Source organism: Lampris incognitus, chromosome 13 (genome assembly GCF_029633865.1).
Source record: "Lampris incognitus isolate fLamInc1 chromosome 13, fLamInc1.hap2, whole genome shotgun sequence".
NCBI lineage: Eukaryota > Metazoa > Chordata > Actinopteri > Lampriformes > Lampridae > Lampris > Lampris incognitus.
The window spans coordinates 53,285,769-53,302,279 of NC_079223.1; the positions used below are offsets into that span (position 1 = coordinate 53,285,769).

At 42.1% G+C, this 16,511-nt stretch overlaps 1 protein-coding gene across 1 annotated transcript in view; it reads left to right on the forward strand.

Moving 5' to 3' along the window:
- The window catches only part of kif11 (kinesin family member 11), a 121,259-nt gene that overhangs the window by 39,533 nt on the left and 65,215 nt on the right, over window positions 1-16,511 (forward strand). Inside the window, exons 10-12 of the mRNA XM_056291835.1 lie at window positions 8,751-8,847; window positions 9,794-9,889; window positions 12,185-12,273. Of these exons, the coding sequence (XP_056147810.1) occupies window positions 8,751-8,847; window positions 9,794-9,889; window positions 12,185-12,273 (282 nt within the window). The remainder of the gene's footprint in view (window positions 1-8,750; window positions 8,848-9,793; window positions 9,890-12,184; window positions 12,274-16,511) is intronic.

The following is a 16,511-nucleotide window of genomic DNA, read 5'->3' on the forward strand; positions in this document are numbered from 1 at the left end:
TTCAATTGATTGGACATGATTTGGAAAGGCACACACCTGTCTATATAAGGTCCCACTGTTGACAGTGAATGTCAGAGCAGAAACTAAGCCATGAAGTCAAAGGAATTGTCTGTGGACCTCCGAGACAGGATTGTATCGAGGCACAGATCTGGGGAATCGTACAAAAAAATTCTACAGCTTTGAAGGTCCCGAAGCGCACAATGGTCTCCATCATTCGTAAATGGAAGAAGTTTGGATCCACCAGGACTCTTCCTAGAGCTGGCCTACCAGCCAAACTGAGCAATCGGGGGCCTTGGTCAGGGAGGTGACCAAGAACCCGATGGTCACTCTGACAGAGCTCCAGCGTTCCTCTGTGGAGATGGGAGAACCTTCCAGAAGGACAACCATCTCTGCAGCACTCCACCAATCAGGCCTTTATGGTAGAGTGGCCAGACGGAAGCCTCTGCTCAGTAAAAGGCACATGACAGCCCGCTTGGAGTTTGCCAGAAAGCACCTAAAGGACTCTCAGACCATGAGAAACAAGATTCTCTGGTCTGATGAAACCAAGATTGAACTCTTTGGCCTGAATGCCAAACGTCACGTCTGGAGGAAACCAGGCCCCTCTCATCACCTTGCTAATATCATCCCTACAGTGAAGCATGGTGGTGGCAGCATCATGCTGTGAGGATGTTTTTCAGCGGTAGGAACTGGGAGACTAGTCAGGATCCAGGGAAAGATGAATGGAGCAAAGTACAGAGAGATCCTTGATGAAAACCTGCTCCAGAGCGCTCAGGACCTCAGACTGGGGCGAAGGTTTACCTTTCAACACGACAACGACCCTAAGGACACAGCCAAGACAACGAAGGAGTGGCTTTGGGACAAGTCTGTGAATGTCCTTGAGTGGCCCATCCAGAGCCCGACTTAAACCCCATTGAACATCTCTGGAAAGACCTGAAAATAGCTGTGCAGCGACGCTCCCCATCTAACCTTACAGAGCTCGAGAGGATCTGCAGAGAAGAATGGGAAATATCCCAAATACAGGTGTGCCAAGCTTGTAGCTTCATACCCAAGAAGACTTGAGGCTGTAATCGCTGCCAAGGGTGCCTCAACCAAGTGGTGAGTAAAGGGTGTGAATACTTATGTACATGCAATATTTCAGTTTTTTATTTTTAATAAATTTGCAAAAATTTCTACAAAACCTTTTTCGCTTTGTCATTATGGGGTATTGTATGTAGATTGATGAGGAAAATTTTTTTAATCCATTTTGGAATAAGGCTGTAACGTAACAAAACGTGGGGAAAGTGAAGGGGTGTGAATATTTTCCGGATGCACTGTATATGTTCACTTATTCTGAGACCCACTGCATATACCAAGGGCCAGCAGCTCATTGTTTCATTTTATCTTTACCTTTATTTATACTTTTATTCCCATTTTCTTGGTTTGGTTCTGAACTCTTTAACTTTATTTAAATAACATCAAGATCATGAACATTCCTTTCACTTTTCTTTCAGTAACTTCTGTTGTGGAAATAACAAACGCAAGTTCCACTTCAACTTTACCAAAACCTCTTTTTGTGACATTTGTCACTAGGTTGTTCCATCGGTCTGTGTGCTTTTTCAAAAATAGAAAAAAATAAAATTAAAAAAATCACTTTGCTAGAACAATAACAATAAAGTTCAATCTGCACAAAAAAAGAACGGATGCAGATATTTGGGAAAAACGATGAGCAAGTCAGTGTGAGAGCTCAAGTCTCTTATCACTGCATTAGTGCTGCAATGAGCCTGTTTTGCACTGCACATCTTTTCAAAATGGGGTTGCAGGCTTGATACCGCCACTCAAGTCATGCTCCATGTTGAGCTTAGATCTGTATTTTGTCTTAAGTGAGGCAACAGCAAAAAAGCCCATCTCACAGAAACAGGATGTGGTGAAAGTAAGCAGAATGCCCACAGCCGTCTGTCCTATGAGTGGATCCTCCCTCTCCACACCTAGTCTCGCAATACCAGACTATCGGAGATCTCCGCCTACCGATCGTCTGGGGATTTCTAAACGCACGATAATTGCTAGAACGGCCGCTGACAAGCCTACACCTACTGCTACGCCCCTTACATTTTGTCAAGGACACGCTTTACCGGAAACGATGGTGTCTCCCCATCCTCCTGCGTAGTGAAACAAACTGGAGATACAGCGAATCACTTTGTAATGCGGAGAGAGCTTTTTAAAACATTGAAAATGGATGTCCCGAGTAACGTTAGATCACTTGATTCAGTTTTATCGAACGAGTGCTGAGTCCACAAGATTGGTGCAATTAAGGATTTACAGTGGCTTTGTTTAAAACTTTTAACCCAGGACAAGAAAGACGTGTTTGCGCGTTTACCAACTGATTACGGGAAAAGCTTGGTCTATCAAGCCTGGCCAACTGTCTGCAACTTGTTGTCTGCACAGGGACAGAACTCTATGGTGCTGGTCATATGCCCTTTGCTGTCGATAATGGAGCAGGTGCAGTTTTTGAAAGCAAAAGGCATTCCTGCCGCATACGCAGGACAAAGCGAGGACACTGATGACCAGATCACCGCCGGTGATTTCGCCCTTGTGTTTGGCACACCAGAAACTTTTGTTGGCCAAGCAAAGTGGAACACCGTTATTTCAGGAGTGGCTGGTTGGAGTGGCTGTTAACGAAGTACACACTGTAGTGCAATGGTGAGTTTGAAACCATAATTAATGTTAGCTCGCTGACTGCGTATTGTTTGTCTAGTTTTCTTCGGTGACTGTGCCTGAACCATCCTATAGCGCAAGTGTTGCTGGTACGACAGTGTTTGCAAGCACACGACTTCTGCATGTCACCACCCCAATGTGATGGCCCCACCCTTAAGACTTTGGATTGGTTCTGTAATAAACGTTTTTTTTTTTTAAACTAATTGTTTCCACCCAGTTTTAGCAACGAAAGCTGGGAGAATATCCTCAGTCTCTAGTTGAGCGAAGCGTTTAGAGACTGACTTGTGAGTCTGCTCCACACCAAGCCAGAATTCACTCAGTGTCTGAGCTATAAAGCTCAACCTCAGGGTGGAGTCAGAGGTCGTCTCCATGAACTGGTCCTCTTCAACAGAGCTGAAATCAGCAGGTGCTGCTGCATTGAATGGATCTGTCACCCAGTCATACTGAGCACTGTTGTCTGGGAAGTATTTTTGAAAGCATCCTCTCAGGGAAGAGTTGTTCTCCTTAAGACATGAAATCACTGTGGTGGCTCCAGAATCACTGGTTTCAACAAATTCACTCAGATTCTCAAAGAAATCAGTAATTTCCTTGATCCAATTGCCTGCCCCACGTCTCAAGCTTTCGAGTGAATGCACTGATCTCATCTGCCAGATGAGGAAGGTGCTTGTCTCTGCCTTGAAGCTGAAGATTAATTCATTCAGCTTTCCAAATGTATCGCTGAAATAGGCCTGTTTCATCAGAAGTTGTTCATCACTAAACTTGCTTGCAACTCTATGCTCACTCCTCCTCTCTGAGCTCTTAGACTCGCAACAACACTTTATCTCGTGAGAGCCACCTAGCCTTGCTGTGAAACAACACAGCTGAATGTTCAGCTCCCATCCCCTCAAAAAGTGCAGAGAAGCGCTGCACTCTCAGGGGTCTTGTTTTGATGAAATTGACCACTCTAACAACATCGGTCAAAACCTGGTTTAGGTCAGGGCTAATCTGTCTTGATGCTAGCGCTTCTCTGTGTATGACACAGTGCATCCATTGCACATTTGGCGAGACCCTCTTGATTAGTGGCTGCAATCCCTTCATTTTCCCTGCCATGGTCTGTGCACCATCTGTGCAAACGCCCGCACAGTTCTCCCATTTCAGCCCATGTTGTGTCAGGTAACAGTCCAGAAGCCTGAAGATCTCATCAGCTGTCGCTGTATTGGGACGTTCTTGCAAAACAGCAAATCCTCACACAGTGACTCTGACGTGACAAAGCGAACATAAGCAATAAACAAACTGTCTTTATTGCTGTCAGTAGCCTCATCCACTTGTAAGGCCAAACGTTTGTCTTTCAGTTTTTCAATGACTTGTTCTTCAAGGTCATTTGAAATGTCACATATATGTCTTACAACTGAATCGTTAGACAGAGGGACAGGCTTCAATTTTGCGCTGCTTGTCTCATCAAACATAGTTGACACCATATCTAAAGCCACGGGAAGTACGAGCTCCTCTGCTGTTGTGTGTGGTTTCTTGCACTGGGCAGTTGTGTATGTGACTTTCTGTGATGCCATTAGTACTTTGTTGTTCACTGATGCAGCTTTTACAAAGCAGTGTTCCTGCTGACGGTATGCACCAAGTTTTCTCTGGAAGAACTCGAGTGGCTTATTGGCGTGATTGGGGTGTGGTGTCTCTAAGTGTCTTCTTTGTGTGTTTGGTCTCATATATACTGCCAGTTGCCAGAGTTTTCACACATGAAATACACACTGGTCTCTCCTCATCTCCCACCACATTCACTGTGAACCCAAGAGCAAGACAGGCTTCGTCATAAACGATTTCCCAGTTCAAAACAATAGTTCTACAATGCAGTCTTGTCTGGTCTAGTCTTGGTCTTGTTTTCACTCACAACCTCATACATCAGCTACATTTTGAATTATTCATGTATTTTTATAGAATGTAAATAATACATATTCATGTATTTTTATAGAATGAAAGTAATACCTAAAATAGTTGTGAGCCCTGATGTTAATATAACTACAGAATAGAATGCCTACATCTACACACATTTGAATATCCTTGTTTGGAATGCCTTTGGCCAAAATCTTTGGTCAGTTATTTCAAAGATGGGCTTTAGATTTCAAAGTAAGAAATGCACGCAATTTAACAATTGTGGGTTGAAAAGGGTCCATCATGGGGGCAGACAGTTTATCAGTCAGAAATGTAATACTGCTGACACAGGATTGGGCATAAATATAAATTCTAATAAATAACATTACGACCCGTTTCCTCCAATTTCAATCACATCTTTTAAGACAGCCACTCTCATTTATATAGGAAAATTCTTGAAATTTGACTTTTTATTTATTTGATATTGATTGAATTTGATTTCTACCCTCAAACACTATAATTCTTAAGGTCAAAGTCAGTTCTTTATTTCTTATTGTACAGACGAATAAAGAACATTGAAGTGGTTATGTTGTGTTTCATGTATAAACTCTTTAGACTGTAGCAGAGATGCCAACTGTTACAAGTTACCCGCAGCAGGTAGAGAATTTAACCTTGTGCTGCGGTGCTACAGGGAGGGTCCCAAATCATGTTTTTCTGGTGTCAGAATTTGTCATGTTTTTCTGGTGTAAGAATATTCACTTAATTACATGTCTATCCAAACAGAGCGTTTCAATTATGTTTCCAATTACAAATTTGGATAGGTGGAACCAATCAGAATACCTTATTTATCTCTGAGGGGAAATGTAGTTCTATTACAGACACTCATGTTCTAATAACTAAAAACTAACAAGATACAAGATAAGAAAATAGAAACAGAAAAAATTTCAAAATGGTCACAACAAGACGGTTGTTATGACCATTTTGAATTTTCAAAGTTAATAATTTTGTGAAAAAAAGATACAGACCTGCCACTGCCTGAATTCTCCAAAACTTGCATACATTTGCATATAAAATAAGTTTTAGATCAATTGCACACAAAAAGAAGTTATGATAAGGTCGACCTAAAATGACCATGAGCAGTCAACTTGACCGTCTCGTAATTTGCACCTGATCGTGCGCATCATGTCACTATTTATGACATGTATTGGTAGCATCATTTCCTTTGTGAAGTTCGTTGCTCTGTCCTTAAAAACATACTAGCGTTCTCCAGTGCAGAGAAATAGTCTAAACTTGATTTTTGATTATTGCCAACATGTCTGGTTACAGACACACCATGACTACCACCAAGGCGCTGCAGTATTTACAGGTGTTTGACAGCGACCATTTTAAATTTTTTAAAACATAATATTAAAGTTATTCAAATGTTAATTTTGGTGTCAGTTGTTTCCTAACAGACATACTAACATATGCAATGCATTAATATCTCAATTGGGTATTTATCTTGACACAATATAGAGTTGAAAAACTGGCAGTCAGACCGCCCATGGTGGTTTCAGGTAGGAGTGAGAGCCCAGTCGTTGTAGTTTCAGGGCAGTAAACGGTGATTGTGCGGTCTTTTCCCTGCTGCTCTTTGGTGAAACACGCTGATTAAAAAAATTAATAAATCCAAGGCGAGCAGTGATAAATTCATACTAAATAGTGCTCTGGCTTAGTAAAATTAGATGCCACATGTACTGACATGGCTATAGTAGTTATAATACTATAGCCCTGACAGCTGTAATTGTTTGGACATTTTGACAAAAGATGGCTGATATAAAACTATGAGAAATACTAGGCTTTCTTTCAAAGTAGAGTTGTGCAACACTGAGGGCTGTAACCAAAACTCCAGTTACAGCCTTACTTACAGCAGCTCCCACTGCAACTGTAACCACTGTAACCACTGCCAGTGCATCAAAACACTTTTCACCGCTGCTCACAGGTCTGAAATATACCTGTGGTGGCAGAAAGGGCTACCGCCACCTGCTGGCACTGGCACACAAATGGTCTAACACATGTATCAAACAAAAAATACGGGTGACCTTTAACACAATATTTTAATTTATTGAATATTTCTTTTAATTTCACATAATGTATTTCAGAGTTCCAAACCTCCCTTTCATCTAACCACGCGGCAAGAGTAAGACAAAGTTTAAATTAAAAAAGAAGAAGAAGAAGTCGCTGTTAAACTTATATTAAGGTGGTACAGTTTGTCAGATTACTTAATCTTTTTAGGTTTTTCAAAGAAGAGCTCCAACGCCTGTGCATATGGGAACACCTCTGGTGCTGGTCCATTTATGGCAGCCAGGTGCTTTCCTTTCACTCTGTTTCTCAGGGACCTGAGAAACGGAAGAAACGACTTTAAGTTAATTATACGGGAAGTCCCCGCATTACAAACGAGTCCTGTGTTGAGTCTGTTTGTAAGTCGAATTTTTATGTAAGTCGGAACAGTTACGTACAGTTCACATCAAGCATCAAGTAGTCAAATGTTTGTCTTAGTATATAGTATATATTTAACGTACAGCATCATAAATATGATAATGCAGTTATAATAATACATGGAACTACAGTACGGTATTTATAATTGAGAGAGAGAATGTGTGCATAGGTATTAAAAACATTAAAGAAACATTTCTTACATTTCAACCCCCCCACCTGCCACTGTCCCCAGAGCCGGTCACGACCGGTCTCTGAACGCTTTATTATTTCCACTTTCGTTTCAGTGGTGACGTTTTCCTTTTCTCCGATGCATCACCGTCACTTGCATCAGATGTTGAAGCCGTGATTTCAACAGTAAACACATGATGTGTTAAAGTCAAAACAACGCACACAACAATGTTTACATCATCCATCTTAAAATGGCAATGACGGCGTGGCGTTGTTCTCCCTCGGGCCAACGAACTGACTAAAACGTGCAGTGTTTGAGCATCACGCATTGAGTGTAACTCAATTTTTTTTTTTTAATTATGGGCTTTACGGAGGTCGGTTCATAAGTATGGGCGTTCGTAAGTTGGGTGTTCGTAACTCTGGGGACTTCCTGTACAGAAATAAGATGCAAAATATATCTAGTGCTGAAAGAAGATAGCATGAACTTTACATCTGTGAATGTTCTCATTCATCCAGGTCATGGTTATCCAAAGGAGTTGAATCAAGTGCAACTGGACTTGGTATATATCCGTGAAGACGTTTCGCCTCTCATCCAAGAGGTTTCCTCAGTTCGTGCCTTTCTGACTAGACCAAGCTAGTCTGACTGGCTGGTGATGAGACTCAGAATTTATCCTCTTGGAGTCATTGTCAGAGCTATAGATGTCCATGGCTCTTTGTGTCCCGATGTTTACCAATGCCCGTCACTAACAGAGCCATAGATATGAGTGGCTCTTTTGTGTACCGATGTTTGGCCGCGTCCGTCGTTATCATAACTGTTGATATGCGTGGCTCTCCTGTGCTTCGTCTAGTCAGAAAGGCACGAACTGAGGAAGCCTCTTGGATGAGAGGCGAAACGTCTTCACGGATATATACCAAGTCCAGTTGCACTTGATTCAACTCCTTTGGATAACCTGCTGAGTAAATGCATGCTCCCCAGATATGGACCCCAGAGGGGTGCATCAGGCTTGTGAGTCCTGCAGGTTTAACATGAATAATAAAATGAAACCAACCAACCTGTTGCACAAATGGGACAGGAGCAATTTTGCTCACGATATTTAATGCAAAATTAGAAATCAAATTTTAAAGCCCTACTGTCCCTCTGAATTTTGGTTTTGTAAATTGGAAATTGCCCCTGTGAATGATGTAAATCAGAACGTAAATACCTACACACACATTTGGGAGTTATCTGCTTATGTTTGCAGACACGCTGTATAAGTATAAATCTAGCTCCAGCCGATGACTTTTACTCAGATTGGTGAAGTGTCTTACTAAACACACACACACACACACACACACACACACACTCACATCAACAGATGTGGAGATGTGGAGTCAGCAGGCAGTGCAGCAGGAGTATATCAGACGTGCCACTGATGATGCCACTGACTGGACTGACGGATAAACTGACATTCTTACAACTTGTTTTGTTAGTATGTGATGAATGCTCTTTATGTGTTGGCCTTGTATATGTGTTTACTTAAGATTATAATTATTGCTGGCTTCATCTGTATCTGCAGAGAGTCCAAACTGACGCGAATCCTTCAGGACTCACTGGGAGGACGAACCAAGACGTCTATTATTGCCACTGTGTCTCCTTCTTCCAGCAACCTTGAGGTGAAATAAAGGATGGACAATTTCGGGGCCAAAAGAATTTGTTTGTTCCGGTTTATTTTTTCTTTGCAGATTGAGAGAAGCTACATGAGTAGTTTTTTATACTGGAAGTTTTATTTTTCATGATAGTTTCCATTTCAAGGAATTTGACGTGGTGCTCACACAAATGCAAGGGACAGCTCTACACAACTCTACACAAGTCTGTACTGTAGGAAAGGGCGTTGAGACTTAACAAGATTCCCACTTGTCACGGAAAACACCTGGATATTCAGACTAGTTTTTCAGTCATGGAAAACACCTGTAAAATTAAAACCAGTCAATCAAATGGTCCTGGACTTCTTATTGAGGTCATGCAAAATTGTAAATGTAGGTTATAAAATTTTCACCACTGACCAACTAAAATTCACACAGTCTGTTTATCGACTTTTGAGGCTTCCACCAATAATTTAAACTGAATATCATGGCTTTCCATTAGCAAACAGCTATCATTTATATCCAAGGGAAAGTACTGGAAAATGGTTTCAAAAAGAGCGGGAATCCTGATTTAAAAGTTTTGCATATCTGCAATTATAGAGCATAACAAATAACTGCAATGAGAGAATAGAAAATACCTGCAATAAGAGCATTGCAAGTAACTGCAAGAAGAGCATAGCAAGTAACTGCAAGAAGAGCATAGCAAATAACTGCAATAAGAGAATAGCAAATACCTGCAATAAGAGCATAGCAAGTAACTGCAAGAAGACCATAGCAAATAACTGCAAGAAGGGCATTGTAAATAACTGCAATAAGAGAATAGCAAATACCTGCAATAAGAGTATAGCAAATAACCGCAATAAGAGCATAGCAAATAACTGCAATAAGAGCATAGCAAATAACTCTATAGTGGAGGTAAATTGACTTTTTCAATGTCGCTTATTTGTTTTTGTTTTTTTCTCTTTGCCATCTGTAGGAGACTTTAAGCACTTTGGAATACGCCAGCAGAGCCAAGAACATATTAAATAAACCCGAGGTCAACCAGAAGCTCACGAAGAAGACACTGATAAAGGTACCTACCTCTTGATCTGCCCTGCGGAAGAGTGTCAAAAGAAAAAAAACACAAGGCTTGTCACACACCCCTCCCCCCAGCCCGCTTTTCTCCCCAATTTAATCTGGCCAATTGCTCCACTCTCCTGAGCCGTCCCGGATGCTTCTCCGACCCCTTCGCTGATCCGGGGAGGGCTGCAGACTACCACATGTCTCTTCCGATACATGTGGAGTCACCAGCCGCTTCTTTCACCTGACAGTGAGGAGTTTCACCAGGGGGACGTAGCGTGTGGGAGGATCACGCTATTCCCCCAGTTCCCCTCCCCCCTGAGCAGGCGCCCCGACCAACCAGAGGAGGCGCTAGTGCAGCAGCCAGGACACATGACCATATCCGGTTTCCCAGCCGCAGACATGGCCAATTGTGTCTGTAGGGATGCCCGACCAAGCCGGAGGTAAAACGGGGATTTGAACCAGCGATCCCCGTGTTGGTAGGCAACAGAATAGACCACTATGCTACTCGGACGCCCCAGGCTTGTCACTTAAAAAGTTATGGATGTTGTGTTTATGTAAAACTACAACCAAATTTTAATCATACTTTCAAGAAAATGTTTGCTTTTGCACTGTTCATTAGAAAGTAAAGAATTGACAGATAAACTGGAAACCAGGGAGTTTCTAACAGTAATTTCCTGTGCTTTTAGCAATTTGAGACCTTTGACCATAATCCCTTGACAGTCACGTAGTCATCTGACAACAGCAAAGTCCATCCATTATCCAGACTGCGTATCCTGCTGTCAGGGTCGCAGTGATGCTGGAGCCTATCCCAACAGTCATTGGGCGGCAGGCGGGGAGACACCCTGGACAGGCCGCCAGGCCATCACAAGGCTGACACACACACACACACACACACACACACACACACACACACACACACACACACACACACACACACACACACACACACACACATCCACATGAAATTGTTATATTATCAAATCAATCAAACTGTAAAGTCAACTGTTTTAATTATCATAATGTTGACGATTGGTGATGAAATTATGCCCGACCATGTATCCTACTGTTGTCCAGTCAATATAGACATAATTCTATCGTGTCCAGTCAGTATAGACATAATTCTATTGTGTCCACTCTATATAGATATAATTCTATTTTGTCCAGTCAATATAGACATAATTATATCGTGTCCAGTCAATATAGACATAATTCTATCGTGTCCAGTCAATATAGATATAATTCTATTGTGTCCAGTCAATATAGACATAATTCTATTGTGTCCAGTCAATATAGATAAAATTCTATTGTGTCCAGTCAATATAGATAAAATTCTATTGTGTCCAGTCAATATAGATATCATTCTATTGTGTCCAGTCAATATATAGATATCATTCTTAGCCGATTTGAGCTAATGGCTAGTTGGGCTATTGCTGTCTATTCATGTTCAGTTTTCTTTGAATTAGAGTTACATAAAGTCAAATTAATACAATGTAAAAATACAAGAGAGTCTTCCTATATTACCGGAGTGACTGTAGTGTCGGTCATAGGGCCTGGAGTTCGTTTCCATCATTTATTATTCACTTCCAGGTTGGCTGCGGAATTTCCCGTGAAGTGAGGCCGGATGATTTAATTCATTGTAAAGCGCTTTGAGGGCTGTTGCAGCTAGAAAAGCGCTATATATAACTCAACTTGATTGAAATGGAGAAATATATCAAAGACAGCACCTGTATTGTTTTATGGCTACATTGATAAGTAAAATTAAGTCCAAATAAGTCATTAGACTAAATTGGAGATTTGAACTTTGAATTGAATTTTGGCCTCTCAATGTTTGTGGCAGTACGGCAGACCAATCTTTATGCTGCTAATACACAGCAGAAGTTGCTCGGCATTGCTTGGAAAAAGTATTGCCAGCAGAGACATTGGGAAGCATACAAAATACTGTTTGCACCTGCAGGTTTACAAGCTGTAATAGTTGTGTAACAGTGCAGTTTTTACATTATGAAATATTGTACTGTAAGAGTATGAGATGTGTTTATGTGAACACTCAATTCCTAACAGTTGATGTGCTGTCCCAAACTTCAGCCTTGCATAGAAGGTGCCAAGGGAAGAAAAAATCCTCCTTTTGGATCAATAAAAGTGTTTGTTAAAACAAAACAAGGTGTTCTGTTACTGTGTAACCTCTCCTTCCCAAATCTAGTTATTGGATAATTTGACATTTTATGAAACTTGAAGGATCCATGATCTTTTGCATTGTTGTAGCGTGTTGACTCATTTTTTTCCTTCTCTTTTTAACCCTGTGTTTAAGGAATACACTGAAGAGATTGAGCGTCTGAAACGGGACCTGGCAGCCACTCGGGAGAAGAATGGAGTCTACATGTCAGCTGAGAACTACGAGTAGGTCAAGACATCTGGCTTCTGTAACAATATTGAAAACTTGTACACCTGGAAAATTATGTATAAATGTAGCATATGAACAAAGCCTTTGCATACACAATTTGACTCTTGTGCTTAAGTCTTATAACAATTCATTTTGATGCAGGTGCATTACTCAAAATGTGATTCATATGCATAAGGTCCTTATGTGCTCTCTTTTGTCAAAGTACAGTTGTCTTTTAAATGAAGTAAGATTCAGATAAATCCCACATCCACATGTAGTCAAATGGCAGTTTGATGTTCCTTCTATAAGAAGAACATGATTTTGCCTTCCCAACATGAATGATGCTTTGATGCATTTGTTACTGTGTCTAATTACAACAGATATGTGTATAAGGTTTCACCAACCATGTATGCAACCATCTATATGATGACTTCTTGGCGAGTTGAGACTCATTTCATATGATGTTATCTCAAACTATATGTTATGCAGAGGTAGCAGTTGTTAACCTTACAGTGCCAACTGTTGTACGTAGTAGCAATGGAATTCAGCCCTCTGCTATTGGGCTATGAGTAGGGTGTCAAATCCTATCTTTTTCTGATGTCCCAGTCCCTTTTCTTCTTCCTTCATTTACTTGTCAGTCCAATAGGAATATTTAAATTATGTATTCCGAGAAGTCAAGCATGAAGATGTGGGAACGAGTAATAGCAGCTAGGTTAAGAGGAGAGGTGACGATTAGCGAGCAGCAGTATGGTTTCACGCCATGAAAGAGCACCACAGATGTGATGTTTGCTTTGAGAATGTTGATGGAGAAGTATAGAGAAAGTCAGAAGGAGTTACATTGTGTCTTTGTGGATTTAGAGAAAGCATACGACAGGGTGCTGAGAGAGGAGGTGCGGTATTGTATGAGGAAGTCGGGAGTTGCAGAGAAGTATGTAGGAGTGGTGCAGGATATGTATGAGGGAGGTGTGACAGTGGTGAGGTGTGAGGTTGGAATGACAGATGGGTTCAAGGTGGAGGTGGGATTACATCAAGGATCGGCTCTGAGCCCTTTCTTGTTTGCAATGGTGATGGGCAGGTAGACGGACGAGATCAGGCAAGAGTCTCCATGGACTACGATGTTTGTGGATGACATTGTGATCTGTAGCGAGAGTAGGGTGCAGGTTGAGCAGAGCCTGGAGAGGTGGAGGTATGCACTGGAGAGAAGAGGAATGAAAGTCAGTAGGAGCAAGACGGAATACCTATGCGTGAACGAGAGGGAGGACAGTGGAATGGTCAGAATGCAAGTAGTGGAGGTGACGAAGGCATATGAGTTTAAATACTTGGGGTCAACTGTCCAAAGTAATGGGGAGTGCAGGAGAGAGGTGAAGAAGAGAGTGCAGGCAGGGTGGAGTGGGTGGAGAAGAGTGTCAGGAGTGATTTGTGACAGAAGGGTACCAGCAAGAGTTAAAGGGAAGGTTTATAAGATGTTTGTGAGACTAGCTATGTTATATGTTTTGGAGACAGTGACACTGATGAAAAGACAGGAGGCGGAGCTGGAGGTGGCAGAGTTGAAGATGATAAGATTTTCATAGGGAGTGATGAAGAAGGACAGGATTAGGAACGAGTTTATTAGAGGGACAGCTCAGGTTGGACGGTTTGGAGACAAAACAAGAGAGGCAAGATTGAGATGGTTTGGACATGTGTGGAGAGATGCTGAGTATATTGGGAGAAGGATGCTGAATATGGAGCTGTCAAGGAAGAGGAAAAGAGGAAGGCCAAAGAGGAGGTTTATGAATGTGGTGAGAGAGGACATGCAGGTGGCTGGTGTGGCAGGGGACAGGAAGAGATGGAAACGGATGATCCGCTTTGGCGAGCCCTAACGGGAGCAGCCATAAGTAGTAGTAGTAGATTCCGAGAAGTCAAGATAGGCAGGGCTAGCATGAACGCAACTGTTCAGTGCAGCAGACAGTGATTGGGCTGTCTTTTGTCCTCCTGCGCCTAAATGGATGGCGTTAATTGTGAAAACTCAGCAATGGCGGTTTAATTTACAAAGAAATCAAGGCCAAACAGGCAAAAATACAGGGAAGAATATACGAAACAGAGACGTCAGGGTAGCGTAGCGTTCTATTCTGTTGCCTACCAATACGGGGATTGCCGGTTCGAATCCCTATGTTACCTCCGGCTTGGTCGAGCGTCCCTATAGACACAATTGGCCATGTCTGCGGGTGAGAAGCCGGATGTGGGTATGTGTCCTGGTCGCTGCACTAGCGCTTCCTCTGGTCGGTCGGGGCAACTGTTCAGGGGGGAGGGGGAACTGAGGGGAATAGCTTGATCCTCCCACATGCTACGTCCCCCTGGTGAAACTCCTCACTGTCAGGTGAAAAAAAGCAGCTGGTGACTCCACGTGTATCGGAAGAGACATGTAGTAGTCTGCAGCCCTCCCCGGATTGGCAGAGGGGGTGGAGCAGTGACCGGAACAGGTCAGAAGAGTGGGGTAATTGGACAGGTATAATTGAAGAGCAAAAAGGGGGAAATCCAAAAAAAAAAAAGAATATACAAAACAAGGGAAGTAGATCCTCAGCATGTGATGGGTTTTGTGATAGGGTTGACATTGCCAGTGTATCTGGGATAGGAACATTTCTTTCAGTGACATTTTTGATAAATCTCTTTTGCTCTTATGGCGATGAGTCATTAAATGAAAGGAGAAAATCAAGCCTCTTTGTTCAGCTCTATCTGTATTCAAGATCATGCATAGTCTCCTCACTATGGATGGACTGAATAGGGTCCACCTTGATAAATATGTCACCTTTAAGTTCAAAAGTGCTTCATAAAATCAATGTTGGAGTAACTAAGAGAATAATGGGAAAAAAATTACAGCATAGATTAACAACTGATTTTGCAACAGATGTTAACATTGTACTCTCCACGGCATTACAGTTGAAAGTTGTGACACAAGGTCCGGGTGCTTTGGAAGCAGTATCTTTGGAAATACTGAACCTATAAGTAAAACAGCTCTTCACAACAACAATGATGCTGTGACTAATAGTTTCCCTGACATTTTTTTTAACATGCAGACATTACCAACAACAATGCGAATATTGCCAGTTACAACATGCACGCACATGAAGCTGATTTTTGGGAGGAAATACGAGAGGGGATGAGAAAGTGCACAATAATAGTAAAAGTGGAGGTTTTGGCTGTTGTTTTGCATGAGAAAATGTCCATTAGTAAGAGAAATATGCTACAGTTTGTGAGGGAAGTAATTTAATAAACATGAGTCCATGTCATATGATGTCATGCCAAATTGATAAAATACCGACTTTAGTGTAGCTTGCTGAATCTCTGTTTACAATCCAGAAATCATGACAAAAATTGGCTATAGCTCACTATCACTGTCATGTAAGCCCAGTTGAATGTTTCAGTCAGCTGTGACCAGAGATGATGTAATGCTGAGATGTGTCGGCTGTTTCATCGTCAGCTGTGACCAGAGATGATGTAGTGCTGAGATGTGTCAGCTGTTTCATAGTCAGCTGTGACCAGAGATGATGTAGTGCTAAGATGTGTCAGCTGTTTCATAGTCAGCTGTGACCAGAGATGATGTAGTGCTGAGCTGTGTCAGCTGTTTCATAGTCAGCTGTGACCAGAGATGATGTAGTGCTGAGCTGTGTCAGCTGTTTCATAGTCAGTTGTGGCCAGAGATGATGTAGTGCTGAGATGTGTCAGCTGTTTCATAGTCAGCTGTGACCAGAGATGATGTAGTGCTGAGCTGTGTCAGCTGTTTCATAGTCAGCTGTTTCATAGTCAGCTGTGACCAGAGATGATGTAGTGCTGAGATGTGTCAGCTGTTTCATAGTCAGCTGTGACCAGAGATGATGTAGTGCTGAGCTGTGTCAGCTGTTTCATAGTCAGCTGTGACCAGAGATGATGTAGTGCTGAGCTGTGTCAGCTGTTTCATAGTCAGTTGTGGCCAGAGATGATGTAGTGCTGAGATGTGTCAGCTGTTTCATAGTCAGCTGTGACCAGAGATGATGTAGTGCTGAGCTGTGTCAGCTGTTTCATAGTCAGCTGTTTCATAGTCAGCTGTGACCAGAGATGATGTAGTGCTGAGATGTGTCAGCTGTTTCATAGTCAGCTGTGACCAGAGATGATGTAGTGCTGAGCTGTGTCAGCTGTTTCATAGTCAGCTGTGACCAGAGATGATGTAGTGCTGAGCTGTGTCAGCTGTTTCATAGTCAGCTGTGACCAGAGATGATGTAGTGCTGAGATGTGTCAGCTG